This window comes from Gavialis gangeticus, unplaced genomic scaffold (genome assembly GCF_001723915.1).
Source record: "Gavialis gangeticus isolate Ggan-Ray unplaced genomic scaffold, GavGan_comp1, whole genome shotgun sequence".
Lineage (NCBI taxonomy): Eukaryota > Metazoa > Chordata > Crocodylia > Gavialidae > Gavialis > Gavialis gangeticus.
Genome location: NW_017729032.1, coordinates 202,322,411 through 202,344,021, shown reverse-complemented (window position 1 = coordinate 202,344,021; position 21,611 = coordinate 202,322,411). Strand labels below are relative to the sequence as shown.

Genomic DNA, 21,611 nt, shown 5'->3' with positions numbered 1-21,611 from the left:
CCATAACCAGAGTAAGTGTCAGGGGAAGCAGGGGCTGGAGGGGCAGGCACTGACCACCACCACCCCTACCCTGCCCCCCCCCCCACACACATATCCACCACTTATACTCAAGTCCAAGGCAGTGGTGTGCTCAGGGTGTCTCTGCACATTTCATCCTGCTACTGTAAAAGTGAAAAGAAAATTTAACTAGGTTCCCCTTGATGTGATGTATAACTTGTTGAAGGATTGGAGCTTTAATTCATGTAACAAGCTTATGGGGAAACATATTAAACAGGGATGAACGTTAGAAGATAAAAATCTTTTTTCTAAATCTATTAGAAAGAGAATATGATTAGATGCAGAGGAGAGATGGTTCTGCATAACTCTTACAGTTACAAAAGAAATTTATAGTAACCCAGATTTAGACCACAAAAGGTTCAGAATTTTTGTTTAAAATTTAAACAGTGCAAAAACCTTATACAGCCCTGACAGCTCAGAAATGAAAGTAACTTTTGTGTAGCTGTTACATTTTAGTGCCTATTAATCCCATCTGGAAGTTTTAAAGAAAATAAGTTAAATTCTTCTGTCACTATTAAGTATTCCCAGTATAATTATTACATTTAAATAACCTATAGATTAATGTTTAATTTTGATTGTTTGTGAATTTGTTCAGATGAAACAAACAAGGAATGAACAATCAAGTTTACCTGTGAAACGTTTAAGTACAATCCCCTGTAGAGCTGAGTGTTTCCGTCTTAGAGAGATTTCCTTTTCAGAATCATAGTCTACAAAGTTTCCTATTTATTTACTTCTGCAAACAGGGGAATCAGGGGAGAGAGAGGGTGTTGCTTAAAACTAAGAAAGTACAAAATTTAAAAAAAGCAATCCATCTTTACTACTTAACAGTTCTCAGAACTTGCGTTTATGTTTACAGTCCACTGTCTTCAATTTATAGTATAAATAAGAAGATGTAGTCTCACCCACAGAGTTTTATGATTAAATAAAAGATATCTCCCTCTAAGGAAATAAACAAGGAGGCACGTGGGGTTAGGAAGGCTGGAGGAGAACAGCAGTTTGATAATATAGTTAGGATATGGAAATATGGAGAGTAATCTTATCTGATAATTTTCTGCTGACTTGTATTGGAAAACATCATTCTCATTCTCTATTCCCCAAGATTGCTACAATGGTTGCTGCCTCCATGACGCACATAATCAAATGCTATACCAAGAACTTTTCAGATATTTAACATGGAATGGTGAAAACTGTGAAGTCATACCTTTGGGCTTATCTACATCTCCAAGAGTTTTCCCAAAGCGAATTGGTTGTCATTAGAGCTCACTTGAGATTACAGTCTATCCTTACCTGAGTTACCAGATGAATAGGTAATGTCAGAGCAGCCAGTTGTTGACAAAATCTGCGGAGACGATTTGCAACCAGTTCGGTGCTCTAGGATTGCAAATCACCTAGGAGAAATTCACTGTGATCCTGTCTAAGAGTAAATCTGCATATGAAGAATCCAGAAACCTGCCCGGGACAAGTTGTTTCTTCCAGAAGAGAGATTTGTGACGATCTAGTTGAACTATGGCTCTGCAGAAGAATTGTTTGAGACCAATAAAATTATCACTGGCTTTGATGATAACAGTTTGTGCAGTGGTAAGTGGGTTTGGGGGGAAGAGGAAGTGTATAACTTCTCAGCAGTACAAAAAAAACTGCTAAGATCCTAAGTATAAATACTTTGAAATGGCTACTGTATATACCTGGTTCTGCTTTATGCCCTTTAAATTTATGCTGTGAAAAATCTCAAAACACACTGTTTTCTGGGTAGTAGTCACCCTTTGATCCAGCTAATTATTTTATTACTCAGCCATATTATTGAAAAAGCTTCACTTTGTTCTTGAAAGCTGTGCTTTTATGAAGACTTATTGTTATCCTAATTAAATTGAGTAATTGAGTGGAAAGAAGGAAACCTGCTATGGAGAATGGGTTGATAGAGTATAACTTTTGTTAGTGCTTATAATTTGGATGGAGTTGTAGGCATGTTTTACTGATCCCAAATGTTTTTGATTAGTCTTAGTACTGGTATGTATACCGAGTAGAAGCATACAGTAAAATATGCTAGTATTTTATTTATTTGCTTTTAATTTTATGCACCTCTTTTTTGTAACATGCTTAAATCATCTCTTTGGTTAAGAATATTTTTGCATTAATTAAATATTATATAATAGTATTTCCTAAAATTTCTAGAAGTGCTTGTTACAAAAAGTGAATGAAATATCAAAGCACTTCAGCTTTCTAAGATGCCATATTTACTCAAACCTTCTGCCTCGCTTCTCCAGTACAGGGGCGGAGGAAGAATATGAATTTAAGATGAGCATCCTATAATTAGATTCTATACATGGAAAATTATAATAAATTTATATATTTTCCATGTATAGAATCTAATTATTGGAGGGCTGTCTTAAATTCAGAGTCACCTTGGATTCAGGTAACTATGGTAATAAATTAGAAATTTGAGGTACAAGAATGGACATATTTTGGAAATATGATTCCAAAGAGAAAACACTAGGAGAAAAGACCCAAAGAGAGGAAGATTTTTTTTTTTTATCAAACTGGCAGTTTACAATAAATTGAGTAATAATTTTTAGACCTGGAGAATTTCAATATTTAGAAATCTAGGAACAAAGTTTATATGAACTTGTGGACATGGTATAGAATAGAATTTCTATTAACATGGCAAAAAATGGGAAAGGATAATTAGTTTTCTATTAACAGCTGTCCCATATTTAATTTAGGAGCAGCAGGCTTTTCAGGTTTTAAATCATCCTTTAAACTCAGAGTAACTGCTTCTGTGCCTGAAATCATACCAATGGAATCCTCAATACATACTAGAGAAGTTCAGATTTTGAAATGGGACTGGAATGATTAATAGAGGTATTTTAATTATTCCAAATTTAGCCTGGCACCACAGTTTTCCTTATGATTGGATCTTCTTCCCTTTCTAACATCTAGATAATTTCTTCATATAAACAGCGTGCATCCCATCAGTAGTCAGGGCAGTACCAATGCATGTGTTCTAGGATACCCTTTTTATTTTTTGCAGGTTTGCAACTTTCTCCAAATATACCTCATGTATGTCAGTTATTCTAAACTGCCTTTGTAGTTTTTAGGAATCTTGGGTCACAATAGCTTCCATGTTTATAGAGGGGATTGGGTTTTATGTACAAACAAAAGAATTACATATTGCCATCTGGTGCAGTTGCACCACCCTTCAACTGCATAGTGCAGTAGTGGCCATCTTCTCTGGCAGGTATGCCACAAGTTAGCCCTGCATCCTCCCTACGTCCCACTCCAGTGCCTTTCCCTGACCCAGTCTGCTTCTCAGCTTTTTCCCCTGTGGGCTGTCCTTTCTGACCAAGCTGTTGCACTAAGACTGCCTCTGCCATAGGTCAGCCACCTGTGGCCGGGTGCACACATCAAGAACTCTCGTCCATGCCCCCAGTTGCAGCGCCCACACCAATGAGCTGTCTCTGCCACACTCCCCTTCTCAAAATCCCACACCTGTCCCAATGCCCATTGACAATTTGTTTAGAACTGTGGGGCTTCTGCCTGGGCCCTGTTAAATATAGAGGAAAGCTTACTGTGTAGCTGAATGCCCACCTCTTATACTGATGTCATCCTCTGCAGATAGCCAGTGTTTTCTGTAGACTGTCATTTTTTTAAATTAATGTGTTAAAGTATGGGATTTTTTTTAAAGCTAACTTTGCTCATTTTTACCTTCAGGGTGAGTTAGAGATGGGACGAATCCAAGTATTTTTATGAAAATCCTACACCAATGGTTTATAACAGTGTAATTGGTTCCATAATAAAAAAGCAGTCTTATATAATTTGTTTTTGTGATGATCCTTTAAAAACTGAAAAGCATTGTTTTTGGGGTGATATCTTTTATCAAATCAATGATATAGCTGGGGAAGATGGTAGACAAATTTTTGAGCACAAAGTGCTCTTCTTCAGGTCTAGGAAAGAAGCAAGTGCAGCCTAAGCTAAATACCACAAAAAAAACCTGAGTCAGATGTGGAGTTTTATCCTTTTATCCTTTTCTTTCAATATATTAACTTATACTTGGAGAAAATCAGAAGATTATTGCTTTCTGAGGTGAATAATTAGTAAGCTTTAATTTCCATAAATTCCATAAAACCATTAAAATAGTAATAGAACTAAACTGACTAACACAGAGGTGGGCAATTATTTGGGCCCACGGGCCACATAGGCAGTTTTCAGGGATGTGTTGTGGGTTAATCAGCACCCACCTCCACCCACACCCCTCCCTGCGCAACAGCCCAGACCCCACACACCATACGGCAGCTCACAACCATCAGTGCCCAGCAGCAGCTGAGCACACAGCCCTGGCCTGCCCCACACCCAATCCAGACTCACCCCAACTGGAGCGCACCAGCTGCAGACCAGCTGGAACCCACCCACACAGCCCCCAACCCTAGCCCACCCTGTGCCTGCTCTGGGCCCACCCACCATGATGAGGATCTGCAGCAGCCAGGCAGAAGATGCAGCTGGGTGCAGGGAAAAAGTAGTAGCCTCCCCCTTATCATTGCCAGGCCCTTATTGCTGCAGCTGCATGGAGCTTGCATCTGGGCTGCCCTGCAGCCCCTCTCCACTGCCACTGCTATCCCACAGAGCTTAGCCCTGCCCACTCCTGCCTGGAGCAGCCCATGCTATGCTCCCACCCACACCTGCCAGCCACAGCCCCAGACAGCGCACACAGCTTCCTAGTGGGGCTGCTCCCAGTGGTGCTGCTGCTGCAGCTCCCAGGGTCCTGCTTGGCTCTGTCTGCCTCCAGTGGTTGCTCCTGTCCCTGCTGTGCTGCTCTAGGCATTTGTGGGGGTGAGGGGGAGGCGCAGCTGGACAGCTCCTGGCTTCCTTCCACCTACTAGACCTCCTACATATCCCGCTGGGCTGGTAGAATGGGTGAAAGGCAGCCTGGAGCAAGCTGGATCCCCACAAACACGTCTGGAGCCACCAGGCTGCAGCTCCCTCTAATCTGGAGTGATGCAGCAGGGGCAGAGGGAGGAGGAGACTCTAGATTCAGGGTGAGCCAAGGAATACCTAGGCAGCTGCAGCCACACTGGGAGCATCCCTGCTGGGAAGCTGTGCGCACATGCTGGGGCTGTAGGGGCAGCCCTAATCCAGTTCCAATCAGTTGGTGGACACTTGCCCACGGGCCAGATCCAATCAGTTATCAGGCTGCATGCAGCCCACGGCTGTATTTTGTTCACCCCTGGTTTACATAGGTGCTCCAGACTTCCCTGACTTGTTGAATTGTTTTATTTTTGTTCATGTTTTTTCTTTCTACAGTTTGATAGCCAGTTAGGCTGTGATAGCAACATCCTGGCCACTTGTTTCTGCTCACATGCTCCGCACTTGGCAATACAACGGTGAAGGTACTTTGGGGGCAGGTCTTTGTTCTTAAGACCTCAGCTTCTGATGTACGTGAGGACAGCCTCTGGATTATCCCCAGAGTAGCCTCAGAGGTTTGGAGCATGTAAGCAAAACCAGATGTGGTGTGTGCTCAGGAATGTACCTGCTGGGACTTCCTGCTACTGTGGCGTAGGCCATGCCATTAGAAACGTTAAGTTCCCTGGGACAGAATGCTCTGCCCCTACACCTTTTTGTTTGTGTGTGTTACTTATTTAGGTACCACAGTAATTCTGCACTGACGTTTGGCATAAACACTTTTTTCCTGTAAGGGCAATTTTAAAAAGATCTATTTGTCCATTATGTTTTTGTACTTCTAGTTAAGCCCTTTTCAAGTATTTATTTTATAATACAGATTGGCTCTTTCAAATATTTAAAATTTACTGTTACCATTTAAAACTGAGCAGAATTCTGTGTGCAGTTCATTAATACTATAGACAGGTAGACAGATGTAGTTAGTCTACTTTTCTGTGGGTTGTCTACAGAGGGCAGCTACATATTGTTTGCATAAATTGCAGAAGCACAGGTATAGTAATTTAAGATAAGAGAAGATGAACAAGTTAAAGTAGATGCTTTGAAAAGTAAAATAACTACTGCTTTGCTTCCCATGCCCCCTCTGCCTTCTTCCCCCCAAAACCCACAGTAAATTAAAATTTGAGAAATGATTAGTGACAGAAAAGGAGAAATAGGCAAGAAATAAGCACATTTGTGTGTGCCTATAGCTTTCATTTTCAGACAAAGTAAACGTGCAGTGAAAACAAGATTTGTATAATTGTTTTCATTACATAATTTGATGTGTGTGCAGTCACCTTAATTTTTATGGGATAATGATAGCAAAAAGATTGACAAAAAAGGAGATTGTGGGGCAATGCCAAGTATAGTATAACAAAATGAAAAATTGTTTGCATAGACAGGATAATTGCAAATTGCATGATACATAAGGCTAATGCTACTCTAATAGATTCGTTTATTCCATATAATTGCATGATTAAATTTAAAAGTAAAAATTAACACAACATAAAACCCCCAAAAGAAGGGAGTTCAAAGGGGAAGTGCAGATTTTGGCTTTAGCCTATTCTAAACCTGTGCTTAGCCTATCCTGTTATGTGCTTTTACTATGTACTACATGTGAAAAATTTACAATAATTTCAAACCTGTTTAAATTTCATATTTAACTTTATAATGTCATGTAACTGTAGGGTGATTAGTAAACTTACGGTAAGGATATTGCTGTGAACTTCCAACCCTGATTCTGCTTCCAAAAGGGAAGCTATGTAGCATTGATGTGAGTAATTCAGTGTAGAATGTTATGAGTTGTGTTATGAGTGTTCGTTAAAAACAATGAAAAGCAAAACGGTAATTTTCTTTCTATTAGTAATATAGAAGCCTGTGAGAGAGGCTGATTCAGCAAAACACATAAACCCCTGTTAACTGCCATTGAAGATTAGTGCATTGCTGAATGGGGATGGACAGAAGTATGTAATTACATTCATTGTTGGCTTGAGGCCTGAAATGAATAGACTGTGCTCTGTTGATGCACATAAGTAACTTATTTGCTGTAAATTTTACAACTATCATTGTGGCCTTGGCTAAATTTTATGTCTAAAATGAAAGTTGTTATATTAATCAATGAATTGTAATTGTTTGCAGTAAAGTTTAGTTGCCCTTGTACTGTCTCTAATAATACATAGACTCGTGTACATATTGCAGTCATAACTTTATAACTCATTATGTATTTATTACAAAATCTGTAAGTAAAACAAAGTATTCACATGTCCAGGGCTGTCTTTACAATAAAGATATAGAAGATGAGCAAGCTAACTTCTGTCAGGCATTTGCAAATTTTAGCCCAGCAGGACTTTGGTGTCTATTTGTACTGGTAAAATTTGTCATCACTTTTACACTTGGGCTCCAGATCACATGCAACTAAATACAGTTTGAATTTTTCTAATGAAATTCCTCAGGTTGCCTCCAGAGTGTCCCATTTCACAATATGGGCTGAGGATTAAAAAATGTAGGTCATGATTACTTTCCCTTCTGGCATGAGTTTTCCTATGTAAACTGTACTTGATGGAGGTAGTCAGAATAGAAAGCTTTTACTGCATTCTGTTATGCCACAATTTCACTTGAATTATCAATTTAAATATATTAATCTGCAGTAGCTCTTTCTAATAATTTTTGCCTGAAAAGTTTCTTTTTTTTTTTAATCACTTAAAAAAAAGAAAAAGAAATCCATAGGACAGAGTAAATTCTGCTGGTTACAGGCAGGTTTTTCTCTGCTGATTTTGTTCCCCTACTGATCAGCAGCATTTGCATTCCTAACAGGGATTGCTTGAAAATAAGAGCTTGATTTGGTGTCTCAGGCACTAGTATCCAGAATTTTTTGCCAGACGTTTCAGTATGATCGTGTGCATTGTAATTTTTTTTCTTTTTTGAATTTTCATGGAAGATTTTTTTTCTCCTTTCATTAAAGCATGAAACATTTAAATTGACATTTTGTAACCTAACTGATATCATAAAGAAACCATTCTTTGTTTTAGCTGATGCAAAGGGTTCAGTATATTCATATCATCATATCATTTTATTTTTATATATATATATATATATATATATATATATAATATTAAAGTTGGATCACAATCATTATAGGATTGGAAAGGACTTTGAGGGTCATTTAGTCCAATCCCCTACACAGATGCTGTATTCACTGTTCCTAAACAACCATGTTTCCTAGAAGGGGGTAGGTAAAAAAGTTACTTTGGCCTAATGGGACTTAAACAATGTTTCTGGAAAGCCCTTTCATACCGTACAACACACAGCCCTCTGTGTATGGCTTCTGAGAGAGTCTTAGGCTAAGGACTTCTTGCTGGAATTATCCCTAATCAAAAGTGATCTGGCCTTTATTCATCTTTGTTACTGAAAACAGTGGTGTAAGACTGCATTTCCGTTTTTGTGTTTTTGTGACTATTTGGGGAAGTTAGTTATTCACTTCTAATTTTGAGTCACCACATTAACTAAATTTTAACTTTTTCCAGGAAATGTACAGATTTGCAAGTTAAAACCAGAATTACAATTAAGCTGAGTATGAAAACAAAAATTGCTTACCAGAACCAAAAATTTATCCATATCCTTGTCGCTCAATACTGACTTTTATTTCTTAGGTCTGGTGTTCTTAAATTTATCATTTGCATTTCTTTAGAATGTCTTCAAAGCAGGTCCAGAATGTAACTTACCTAAATATTCCCTTATTGTCTTCTGTGAGCAGAAGTAATATATATTTAAAATATAGTACATTTTGTGCAAGTAGGATATATACAGCATGGTATGAAGATACATATGCATATTTGTAAAATAGAAGGAAATATGGCTTGATACTGTACCTGGCCTGTCTACAGAAATTATGCATTGAATTCAACAAAAGATCTGCGTGATATGCGTAAGATCTCCCCTTGTGTCTTCCTAATCATAATGAGCTCACTCTTATGTCGAGTGTGCTACTCCTGCTCTAGTCCCATCAAAATTATAATTGTACAGTTGTACAGTCAGTAAGAATGGTACAGCCTGGCAACTGTGACCCTGTTATGTGAAGCTGTATTTTAAATCCTGTGGCAGTTCAGTCAAAATCAGTGCACCATTCATCCTGATGTAAGGGTGGAATGGTATGTACTGTAGCAAGCTTCGTCATATTTTGGCCTCTTTTGGATGAAAAGTAAAATGGAGGTGTGAACCACTTGGCAATTCTCTTCTTATCTAGCACTTTATAAACAAAATAAACCTGGTGTTATGGCTAAATTTTAATTTCACAACACTGCCTGCTGTAGTTTTCACATATACAAATTGGGCCAATGTAACAAACATGGGCATCAGAAAATACCTTTAAAATTACCTTTTGAAAGGTAGTTGACAGGAGGAGGCCCTGCCTTCTGGTTCTGGCCCTTCTGTTTTTTCTGCACCGTGTATTTAATATGCACTTCCACAGACAGCTGTGGAATACCTCTCCCTTGTTGAGGTCAAGACTGGAGCCCAGGTGCAACATCCATCTTACTCTAGCCATCCTTGCACAAGCTTGTTCTTGACCCACTTGCCCCACATGTCATTCCTGCCTAGCTGCCCAGTGGACCGGCTTCAAGAAGCAGTATGGCAAATGTTCTGAGTAATGCCTAGCCCATAACCTACATGTTAGACCACTTTTCTGGGAAGCAAGTGATGTTGGTTCATTCCTATCTGGGTGAAGGGGAAACAAAACAAGTAAAATTATACCTAAAATCAATACCAACAAACAATGCTACTTTGCATCAAGTTAAGCTTAGATTTGTTTCACCTTCTCTTCTTAGTTTATAGCATCTTTGAGTACACCATAGTAGAAAAATTCAAACCGCATCACTTTTGAACAAAATCATTACCATCAAGATTTATTAAATAACGTGTTTTGGTACGTCAGCATGAACAATCTGCTGTGGCCTTGCTGTCTGTGGGGTTTAAACCTATTCTGTATATCTATAGTAATAGCAGCAACTTTCATGAATACAGTATTTTCTCACACACAACATGACCTGGAATATAATATGCACCTTGTTTTTGAAAGGCAGAATGAAGAAAGTTAGATTTTTGTGTCCAGAGTTATGGCTTCATAGAGCAGGGACAGAGCCTGATATTCATCTTACTTGCCCTCCTTTTCCAGCATAACTAAAGCTGAAACCTTAGCTGCTACAGGGGACTGGTCTTCCTGGTTAGATCTCTGATTCTGAAAAGATCTGAAGAGTTTCCAAGGCTGTGAAATAGGAGGAGAGAAACCAGGAGAAAGCTACCAGGCAGCAAAATTGCCCTAAGAAAAGTTAACTTGATTAATGGAACATCAGGACTCTCAAAGAGGAGAGATGATCATTAACACTTATGCAGTGAAGAACAGTGAGCCATTAAATTCCTCAGCTGCCTGAATAGTCATGCAGCAGCTGCTATACTGTAAAACAGGGATCAAAACAAGATGCACCTTCAAAACCAAATAAACATATTCATCTTGTCTTGAGTTCGTAGTGATAACTCACTTTTCTACCAAAATATTGCAATAATGAAATTACTGATGGATTTACCAAAATTCAGATCACAGCATTTTGTTTTATTTTAGAAAACCAGTCTTTCACTTGGGTTTCAGCTTTCCATTGAAGGTAAACAAATCAAACCCTTGTTAGTTCTCATGCCACTACTCGTTTCAGTGAAGATATCCCAAAATCATAACTTTGTGATCTTTACCCCTTTTTTGTGGATTACAATCCTAGAATAAGCCTCTAGTATAAATGGAATACTGAGAATCTTAAAATGTTACAGAATATCTTACAAAAATGTTACAGTTTCATTTTTAACTTGTTTTGGTTATTTCTGATTCAGTGTAGAAATTTACATCTTAACATTTCTGAGGGTTTCTAAAAGAAGGGCACAATTTCTTGTTGGCTCAAAGCATGGTGGGGGAGGGAAGGACATCATGTGACTGTTTGTTGATGGCTAAGAAGTAGCTCTAGGTATACCAGGTGTCTAGGTGTGAAGATATTTATTTTGTATTATTAGTTTTATGGTATTGCCTAGGAGATCTAGTCAGAACCAGAACATAAAAATGATCTCTGCTCCAAAGAGCTTACAGTCTTGAGCCAAGAGATGGATATACATTCAAAAAATTATATATACAGTGCATTATTGTCATAATCCTTAAGGAACCAAGTATAAGAAGCTGTCTTAAATATTATTATTTACCTAAGTTAAAACATTCAAGACATTGAGTTCAGTCTGAAACTAAGATTCATTGTCATGCCTTCATGGTTTTTACCTCCTCTCTGAGTCATATTCATAATAGATTATTAAATATCTTGCTGCAAAAGGATTAGTTCAATAAAAACAGCTAAGAAACTGATGTTTAAAGCCTTCTAAAATATATTATTCTTCAAAGACAGATTTATGAAATATTAAATATAGGGGTTAAGTCAGTTTATATCAAACAGAAAAAAAAGCATTTGGCATGTATAAAGTTTATTCTGTGGTTTCTAAAAACATGTAAATAATAGAGCTACTTAATGTACACTTAATGTTTGTATCTGTGAAGTTTTTTGCACCCACAAATTGAGTCCAGAGTTCAAAAAATTGTCCCTGAAAGTCCATTGCTGGAAATTAATCCTAGGAGAAATGAAGGGTTTTAATGAAGTGTTTAAACTGCAAGAAGTTAAGTTTCATTTTTCAGTTAAGAGATCTGGGACCTTCCATATTTTAACAAAGGGAAAGGGAGAAGGAGACAGTAATGCCACTTCTTAAATTTCTGTGTCTGGTCCATTAAACGCTTGTGATTTAGACTGACTGAGTAGTTCTTCAGGGGATTTTATTAAGTTGTTGTCTTCCTTTTGTTTAAGTGATCAGATCAGGGACCTTTTTTTTAAAAAGCTTGAATGGGGAGTAATGGTGGTTGTTGCTTCTAGAGTAGATTGTCCTAGTTTCACTTCTGAAGTACTATCTGTCCCGCTCGAGTCCCTATGAATTCTTCTACAAATAAGTTGGAATACAGTCTTACGGACACTGCTAGACATTAGGAAATACATAATAGGATCAAGGCAGCTGTTAAAAGATGAGAATATAAGCATAATCTCATTGCATTTGTGAATGATCTCTTTCCAAAAACAAGATGTATTTTGCAGTTGTGATGTAATGTAGACAAATCGAAATGCATGAAAAGGAACAAAACAAAAGGTAAAAATGATAAGTACAATGAAGGAATTCCTTGCCGTGATGGCATACTTTCCAGCATTGGGAAAGTGTGCTCTTTTCTTCGAAATTTTCAGGAGGATCTTAGCAATTTTAACATATGAAAGTATTAGTAGAAAGAAAACTATCCAGAAGATTATTACAACAATATAATTTATACCTGCTTCTATTTTTTGTTCCTGTTTATCTCTGTAATGGAAGCACATAGTAGAATTGTGTTCTTCCTCCTTAATAGGCTGGGCAACTAGTACTATAAATCCTGTTACTGCAATTGCCCACACTATGCAACAAATACACATGCTTCGTTTGGTTGTTAACACTGTAGGACGTCGAATAGACTTTTTGATTTTCACATAGCGGTCCATACTAATTAGTCCCAGTAATACTATACTGATGTACATATTCATATAAAACAAGGTTCCTACAGTCCTGCAGAACAGCTGTCCCAATGTCCATGTGTTTTTATTAATATGATATAATATCCGGAAGGGCAGGCAGAAGATCAGCAGAAGGTCTGCAATGGCTACATTTATCAAGTAAATCTGGATAGAATTCCTTTTGGAATGAACACACAAAAAAGCAAACAAAGCTATACTATTGCCAGCCAATCCAATGACAAAGATAATGGAGTATGAAACTATTATGGTAAAAGACAAGGAGTCTTCATTCATAAGACAGATAGTAATGTTTTGGGTTTCTGAAGAAAATTTTTTCATCAGCTCACTTGGATTACTCCAGAAGTCTCCAGAAGAGTTTGGGAAGCCAGATGAGGTCACATCCATCATCAGACACAATTTTCGTACTCAGTTCTATGTGGATGGAAAAAAAAATTCTTCAGAATTCTTTTTCATATGCGCAGTTACTTTTTATAACACAGTGCTAGGCATAGTCTTAAACCAAGCTATTTAACCCATGTAAAAGCAGCAGTTAAGAAATTATTTATAATTTATTATTTTTTATCTGTTAAGTACCACAGGGACCAGGTATGCTAGAAAAAAATTGCCCGCAGCTTTATAATTTGAGATGCTTGCATTTTTTTCCTATTTTAGTCTCCCACCAAAAAAGCAGATGATAACTTAAAACAATTGTGTATAAATTTATGTTATAATTACTTTTTAAAGATATAGCTGTAGGTCTGAGTTGTACTGGTTCTCTCCTGTAAAAAGTTATTTTCAAACAACATAAGAAAAGCAGTGTTTTATTTGTTTGTTTTTAAATTTTGTCCAAAAGTGTTGCCAGTGTGGCTGCATACATATATTTAAACAATTTGGGAGAATTCTCAAAGATTTTTTCTCCTGGTAGAAAATCTTACCCAGAACTATGTGTACTGACATTTGAATGCTGAGGCCCTGAAGAGTGAAGAACTTGCAGTGTTGACACTGTGCGCCTCTGGGAGGTGCAAGGGCTTTGCACACATCTAAACATGCTCTGCAGGTTCTCTTAGTCTGCCTGGTGACAGATGTTAGCAGTGCGTAGGGCAGCTCTGAATGGCTGACCCAGACTGCCCATGGTCAGCCTATGTTTCCCTGCACAGCACAATGTGGGGACTATGAAAGACGTGTATTTTGTTCCTTGCTGGAGCAGTGCAGTCCAGCAAGCAACACACTTTCTCCCTAGGGTGGGGTTGGGGATGCTGGAGGGCTGCGTTCTCTTCTAAGAGGAGCTACAGCATGTGCAGATATTTGCTGTCCTGGAAAAAGCACTCCTGGGAGTGATTTTAACCCTGGTTGTTCCCTAGTTGTTTTTCTCCTGGAGCAGCCATTTTTACTCTAGGAGAAAAAGCCTGAAAATCTGTACACTCATGATTTCGCCTGGGAGAGAAGCAGCTCTCCCAGAAAAAGCTGAATGTCTATAAAACCTGCATTTCTTTTAAAGGTAGCACTTTATACATTAATTAAATGTAAAGAGAAATTACTGTACTATTTAGCTAGTGAAAAAACCTAAAACATGAAAAACTAAAAGTTTAACCTGCGAGTTTGGGGTCGCCATCTTAATACATACAGTTACATTGTCTCAGTCTCACTTGTTGAGATGCAGATAAGTGCTCCTACATACAGTAGTGAAAAATATATTACTGTATGTGAAATATCATAGGCTATTTGGTGCAGTTGGAGTATAAGAGGATAGAATCTGTGCTCAATGAACTAAGAATGATTTTGTTTTATGCATTGAATGGTTCTGATTTTTACTGATAAATTCTTCCTACTTTTCTTTTAAAAATATATAAAATGACATTTTCTTAAAATATGCCCAAGCATGCTCTCTTGAAACATTGTTGCATTTTACGGTGTTCTACTTTACACTAAATAATAAACAGTATTATAAACTAATCACTGAAAATGTGTGGGGGGATCATCCACTTTTAAACTGGTGGTTACCATATCATGCAAAAATTTCTAAAAGCTTTCGATTAAAAAACATGAAAAACCTATTTCTCTATACCCTCTTCTCAAGAAGAGGTCTGTTTATCTTAAACATCTGAGTAGGTGCTTTGATGCAATTCAGTTTCTATTTGTACTGTTCAGGGTGAGATTGTGGATTTGCAACCAAGCATCATACATGGGCTCCTACACTCCTAAAAAGCAGCTTTTAGATATAAAGTATTGGTGTATTGCTGAATACTTTGTTGAACACCATTCTTAAGCCTTTAATCCATTTTTCTCCAATCTGCTGCGAGTGAACTTAGTTATGCCATTTTTAACTTTTAGAGCATACTTCTCAACCCCATTTTCTTCTTCTGGCTACCACTTGTTCAGAGCAGTTAAGTTTTCTGTGGCATTCTCAGATTATTTGAAAGATAAACACTAAAAATAGGGTGTAACAGCACCAGTTTGTGGTAAGAACTTGAAATGTGCAATGAGTATATAATTAGCATCAAAGTGATTCAGTCAAAATAAGGCTGATTATAGAATTTGTGCAACCTGTAGTACCATCTAATGCTAATTTATACTATTTTGATGAGTAGTCCCTTTGACATCAAGACCCAATTCCTAACTTGAGTTACAGGTGTTGTGCATTTCCCCAAGGTTCAGGAGGACCGAGCCTTCATGTGTGAGAGATTTTGGGAATCTTTCACAATTAAATTACTTCGTACCAGAAGCTGCAGTGTGATGGAGGTAAATTGAAATCTACCAGAACAATGACCAACACTGAAGCTAGCAGTATCAGTTTCAAATACAGCACCCAGCATCTCTTGCGTGCAAGTCACTTATTGTTTCAAAGCTTAGAAAGTAATAGTTGTTATTGTTTTATTGATAGTTTGAGGATATTTGTATTTGCTTTGTAACTGTAAGCCAACAATAGATGTTTTCAGTATATTGTAATTTTTTTAATAATTTGTATCATTCTGCATATATATTTAGCAATTGTTAACATTACCTTTATAATGAAAGATACAGGAGAGGGAACTAATACTAGGTTAAAACCATATTAGCGTGGTCAGAAAAAATGAAGATGTGAGAAATAGCAGGTTACTTAAAACTTTAGTGAGGGGAAAGTAGGAAGCCACAAGTAGAGACAGCATAGAATTGGCCCTGACTTAGTTTTTTTTTTGGTTGGCTTTCACTTACCTTTAAGCATGTAAAGATATTTTGGAGAAAAATATTTGTCCAGATTTAATATATCATTTTTAAAGGTCTTTTAAAGGAAATTACTGAAAATAAATGTTCTCCAAAAGAGCAGAACAACAGTAAAAGTGTGTGATTCTTTAAATATGTGCATAGACTAAGTTTTGTATTTGTATACTTGACTTTTGTAGGTACATATTCTACATATTTTGGAAATGGTACTATTCAGTCTGTTAGCTATCAGCTTCAACACTACTCTTCCTTGAGGAACCTACTTTATTTGCCGCCTCACATGAATGCATTTGTTAAAATATGAAAATGTGAAATGCTGGTTTACATACAGCTTAAATGACAGGTTCATTTTGCTTCTTTTGAAGTAAGATCTCAGCTTCCTATAAGCTTAAAACTTGTTTTCTTTGTACATTACTCTAATATTTCAAATAGAAAATCGAATGGGGGGAGATTCCTAATTCCAGCCTATAGCAAACTTTTTACCATATAATACCACAAAGAAGAAGGTCAATAGTAGAATAAAGGGGGAAAATCCTAATACTAACAAGAGGTAATCCATAGAGTTGCATGCTCAGAAGATTTAGAATACTGTAGTAGAAGAGCTGAAATATTTTAGTGTACCACACTGAATGATTTTATGATGGTATTTGGGAATGTACTGAAAATAACTGTACACAACTTGTCAATATTCTTACCTAAATTACACTTCTACTGTATGTCTGTGATATTGCTGCACAGCATTGCAAGGGCTCACAGCTGTGAGCTTCATATTATTCTAAAATATGTTTGATTCAATTAAAAGGGTATTTGCTTCAAAAGTGTTTTAAAGACAACATTCCACTGTGTTAAGTTACACATTTTACACAATGATACAATTAAAGTAAAAAGCAGCATGGAAGTTAAAGTGTAAAAGGCTTTAGAAGCAAAATGTTTCTCATCTGCCAGGGTGAATATTTTCTCCAGGAACCAGTTAGACATAATCTACTTAACATTTTAAGATTGTGATTTAATTTTTTAACTTGGTGGTCAGTAGTAGTTTTGCAGTCTATTTTTCAAAGGAAATTTGTTTTACTTTTAACTGTAATTAAAAGGAGAATACTCACAGTCTGTTTACTAAGCCCCTCTTCCACTGATGTTTTCCAAACCAGCTTTTGAAGGAAAGGAGGAAGAACGTTGCATGTCTTAAACAGAAACTGGCCAAAGCTTCTCGTACAAGTGATAAGAATCAGCTATGTCAGCTAGTTATAACTTCCCCTGTATGTTGTTGCAGCAAGCTCTTTTCTTTAATTCTTCTTTTCTCCTTTTTTTGGAGAGGGTGCAGTTACACATTGCCAGCCATTAGTTTCCACTAGAAATGTTAATTCTATTTTTTGCTGAATCTTAATTGGTTTAATCTAAGACTTAATTAAATAACTGGACATGTTGGCTTTTACCTGAAAACTTTCAGTGGATTTCTATTGGAAAACTGTTTTTGCTACTATGCTGGAAGTTTCTGCCTCCAAAATTCTGGTGATCAAAAGCTCCAGTACCACATCAGTCTTCAGAATATCTGGTCTTTGTCAAAACCCAACAAATGTTTCAGTTAAACCCACTCTTTTATTTCCTGAAATATGCCCATTCTAACATGGTTAACTGTCTCTTTCTAAAATACATTTGCATAGGTGTTGTCTGCAGGCAAAACAATGATTGGGGAAGTAAAGTTGATTATCACCGCAAATGGCAGTGTCTTATGCAAGGCAATTATAGGCTTACATAGAAGGTTGCATACAAGGTTATGCTTTTCTAGACAGAATACCAGATGGAATGGAAAACAATGTTCCAAGTAGGTCACAAAAGATTAAAAACGGAGTCGGGCAGTACACATATATCCAAGTCTAAGTTACAGGTCTGTTCATAAATATCATTTAGATTTATCAAGCACATTAACCTGTTTGAAATGAGAACCATGTGTTAAAAATCTTTGTATATTTATATGTTGAGAATAAAGTCTGCCTGTGGAGTCTTCAGCTTTCAGCCAGACTCATTTGAAGGTTGTCTTCTGACAGGCACTGTTTATTCCACCCCCCACCCCCCCAAGATTTTGAAAATAATAATAATAAAAACTCATAAGATGCATGCACTGTTTTTGAGAAAGCCGCTTAAATTCTCAGGCCAATACATCTCCTTTTTTCTGGGCCAAAATGGGACTCAGTCAGCTGGATTCTTCCAGCTCAGGAACTCTGTATCCAGATATTAAAGAGTGCATGGCATTCCAGCAGACCTCACTGGCTGGAGCATAGGTATCAGGCACAACTTGCAGCATTCCTCATGGTGCTCTGAATTGTATTATGTCCTTAACTAGCCCCTGGCTAACTCCTGAATTGGGAAACCAGGAGGTTAACACAAAACATTCATTCTCCTGTTCCAGTTCAGTTTGGAGAACACCCTGACTAAACCAAACAACTTCATTCACTGTTTTTGTAGGTGAATGAAGCTGGTTCATTTATCCTGGCACTTAAAATATAACATTTGGAGCATATTTTAATACATTTTCCGTTATATATTGATAAAAACACTCATGCCATAGATTTGAGCACCAATCCATACCCATAATTAAGAGATCAGGAAATATAGGATAGAAAAACAGGTGACTTTTTTTAGGAACTGAGTAGGCATGGGGGGTAGATGGCTTTTTTTATAACCTTCTGACATAAGGTTTTCTTTAATATGACCCAGAATTAGATTATTTTAATATAGTTAAAACTCATGTGGCACCGTTGGCCTTTATCACAGAGAGCCTTCAAGATGAAATAATGTTGAACATGTAATTAATCCTCACGTATCTGACCAACATGGAGTCTCTCATGGCCATTGTTTGGTTTGCCATTCATGAAGAAGGTTTGTAGAGCTTCTTTTCCACATTCAAGGGGAATTCTTTACAACCATATATGTACTTCATTTATCAAAAGGCAGTAATAGTACTAAATGGCTTTGTTACAAATAGCATCCTTGTATTCAACACTCTTGTTTCTTGTGTGCCAGAGGTTTCAGCAGGTTCCTATCATTGGAATTAACTTTAAGCCTGTTAGTTTGATGTGATACAAGTTCCAGTCTTTTCTAGAAGTATGGTTAGTACTTGGACCAAGTCCAGGACTTAAGGCAACGGATTCATGCTTCCTAGCTACTTTAAATACCTGGCTTGTGAGGGAGATGGAGGTATTGCTTATTGATAGCTTTCAGTTTTGTAACATGTGCAGCAAATTATTCTCCAAATATGTATATCTAGTTGGCAAATTGTCCTTTTAGACACTCTAATATGACTGATCTGACAACTGTGAGCAGATGCAACTTCTCTTGGGGTTCATTGTGGTATGCAGCCTATCTTAGTCGGATGTATTCTAGACTTTTTTGCAGCGTAAGTCACATCTCCTAAAATAGTTATGTAATATTATTAATTGCTGTATTTTGTGTCTGTGACTGATCACATGAATCGTGGAAGAGCAGAAGCACAAGCTACCATGCTGAGAATCCTGTTTTAAGGCTTGAACAAGTTTGTTTCCCCACTATGTCACTGCAGAATATTATAGGGGCAGTTGTCTTCTCTTTTGTGAGTGGAAGTTGTTGATAATGTCAGGAGCTCAAGAAGAATGTATTATACCATTTCTGAAGGTCTCACAGATAACATATCTGAGTAGGATCCTCTGATTGATAAGATGGAACAGCTTCCTATTGTACAATGTTCTTGAGAGGGAAAGGTGGAGGTAAAAAAAGAAAAGAGAGATAAAAAGAGGAACAGCCAAAGGCTCATAAAGTCCTTATTTTCTATGTCACAGTGGCTTCAAGTTGTGGTCTCTGTGAGTACTGACAAGACTTGAGCAGAGGCTGTGCCCTGTGAGGACATGTCCAGAGGGAAGGCAGTAAGGGGTGAGGAGCTTATATCATACCAAAGTAAAAGTTTCAAATGAAGAAGTGAAAAGATGCCAATGTGGAACTCCACTCAAAAGATAGAAAATTAAGTTTCTTTTTGCTCTATTAAAAAGATATGTTCAGTCTTTAAGCAAGTAGTTTTGTATTATAATCTTATGTCTGGTGGGTTTCTCTTTTCAGCCACACTGTGTACTACTTGCCTCAAAGGAAAACTCAGCACCTGTAAAGCTTGGTGGTTTTGGGGTAGCTATTCAATTAGGGGAGTCTGGACTAGTTGCTGGAGGTAAGAAATTTATCTTGTATTTTGCCTTCAATACTACAATCTACACTATATACTATAGTACAAGAAAAATATTGTACATTTCCAAGAGGAGCATGCCCTATAAAATTAAAAATTTGCAAACATCTTGGTGCACAATTCTTGCATTAAAAGAATTTCATGATGTTTATAATATATACATGATCAATCTAAATTGATAATTTGTCAATAGTATATGCTACATTTTTATGTAAGTTAAAACATAAATGAAATTCCCTTAAAACGACTGACTTGGTCGAAGTATAACTGAAAAATTCAGAAATACTTCAGTATGGTCCTTTCACCACAGTTGACAGACATAAAGAACCAAAACTGGCCTTGAAAACTAAAGCCAAGGAAACTGAATTGAAGGTAACAAAAGCAACCTTAATGTGTTGTGGCATTGTAACAAGTACGTTTTTTTAACTGGATACTCTATGCTATTAGATGGTGTGATCACATTAGGTATAACTTGTGAAACATTTTTATAAGTTGTAATAATATGGTATGAGTATTGCCTAAAATACCTATATCTTGATATGTATGTATATTCATTAACAGAATATATTTACATCTTTCTGTGAATTTTATTTCCTCTAGCTACCTTCCATATTGTTCCAGACAATAGGGTTATGCTTTATTCAGTCTACACAGATGAAGACCCAGTCTGTTTTTAATGACTTTATTGCCAGGTTAGGGGATTGATGCCATGGATTTTCCTTCTTCAGTAGGGGAGCAGTTCCCCCTTCCCTCCAAGTTTAATAAACTGCTGCTTCAAATTTTTCTCTTTGAATTTTTTTAATGGATCTGATTTCCATATACTCCACTGATACCAGTCTAAGAATACCAACAACTTTCAGTCTTTTGTGGACATGTCCAAGGTCCTTTTCTCTATACTTATCCTTCTCATCTAGCCATTGTCTTGAACGAGGAGATGATTCATATTTCTCCCAGGAATTTCGTGTCTTTGTGCTGTCCTGATTTTCCTCTTTTTAGCAGCTTCTTCTGCATCCCTTCTTTCGTCCTGTTTCAGTATATCTTTAGAGCTGGTTCTTCATTTGTTTTTCCTTCTCTCTACTCTTTTTCCAAGTGCCTTTATGGTACTTCTCCTCTTTCAGCTGCCATCACCATGCAGCTGGTTTTACGCATCTGACTTCCTTTCACGTTTCCACCTATTCTTCACCTCCGTTTTCTTGTGCAGGGACCGGGACTTCCCTGCTGTGATAGAAGCCGGACTTGAGGGGATCGCCTTCAGACCTCAGGTTGGGGAGGACCAGGTTAGAGAGCTTCTGGAGGGGCTGGACGCGTTCAAGTCAGCGGGTCCGGATGCTCTCCACCCCAGGGTGTTGAGGGAGCTACCTGGGGTTATTGCAGGGCCCCGGCACGGCTCTATGAGCGATCGTGGTGCTTGGGCCAGGGGCCAGATGATTGGGAGGTAGCAAATGTGGTCCCCATCTTCAAGAAAGGGAAGAGGGAGGACCCGGGCAACTATAGGCCCGTCAGTCTTACCTCAATCCTGGGGAAACTCTTTGAGAAGATCATCAAGGAGCACATTTGTGATGGGCCGGCATCAGAAATGATGCTCAGGGGCAATCAGCATGGATTTATTAGGGGGAGAT

The 21,611-nt window shown here is 37.6% G+C and overlaps 2 protein-coding genes across 12 annotated transcripts in view; one reads left to right on the top strand and one right to left on the bottom strand.

Annotated features, from left to right (window-relative positions):
* Positions 1-21,611, top strand: part of CASK (calcium/calmodulin dependent serine protein kinase) — a 491,685-nt gene that overhangs the window by 262,950 nt on the left and 207,124 nt on the right. For all 11 annotated transcript variants that reach the window (XM_019524150.1, XM_019524148.1, XM_019524143.1 and 8 more), the window contains exon 6: positions 19,875-19,977. In XM_019524150.1, coding sequence (XP_019379695.1) covers positions 19,875-19,977 — 103 coding nt within the window. The remainder of the gene's footprint in view (positions 1-19,874; positions 19,978-21,611) is intronic.
* On the bottom strand, positions 10,579-17,383 carry GPR34 (G protein-coupled receptor 34). The gene is made up of 2 exons (XM_019524152.1): positions 16,892-17,383; positions 10,579-13,019 (listed from the first exon to the last, which is right to left on the bottom strand). The coding sequence occupies exon 2, from the start codon at positions 12,993-12,995 to the stop codon at positions 11,865-11,867; it is 1,131 nt and encodes a 376-aa protein (XP_019379697.1). The 5' UTR covers positions 12,996-13,019; positions 16,892-17,383; the 3' UTR covers positions 10,579-11,864.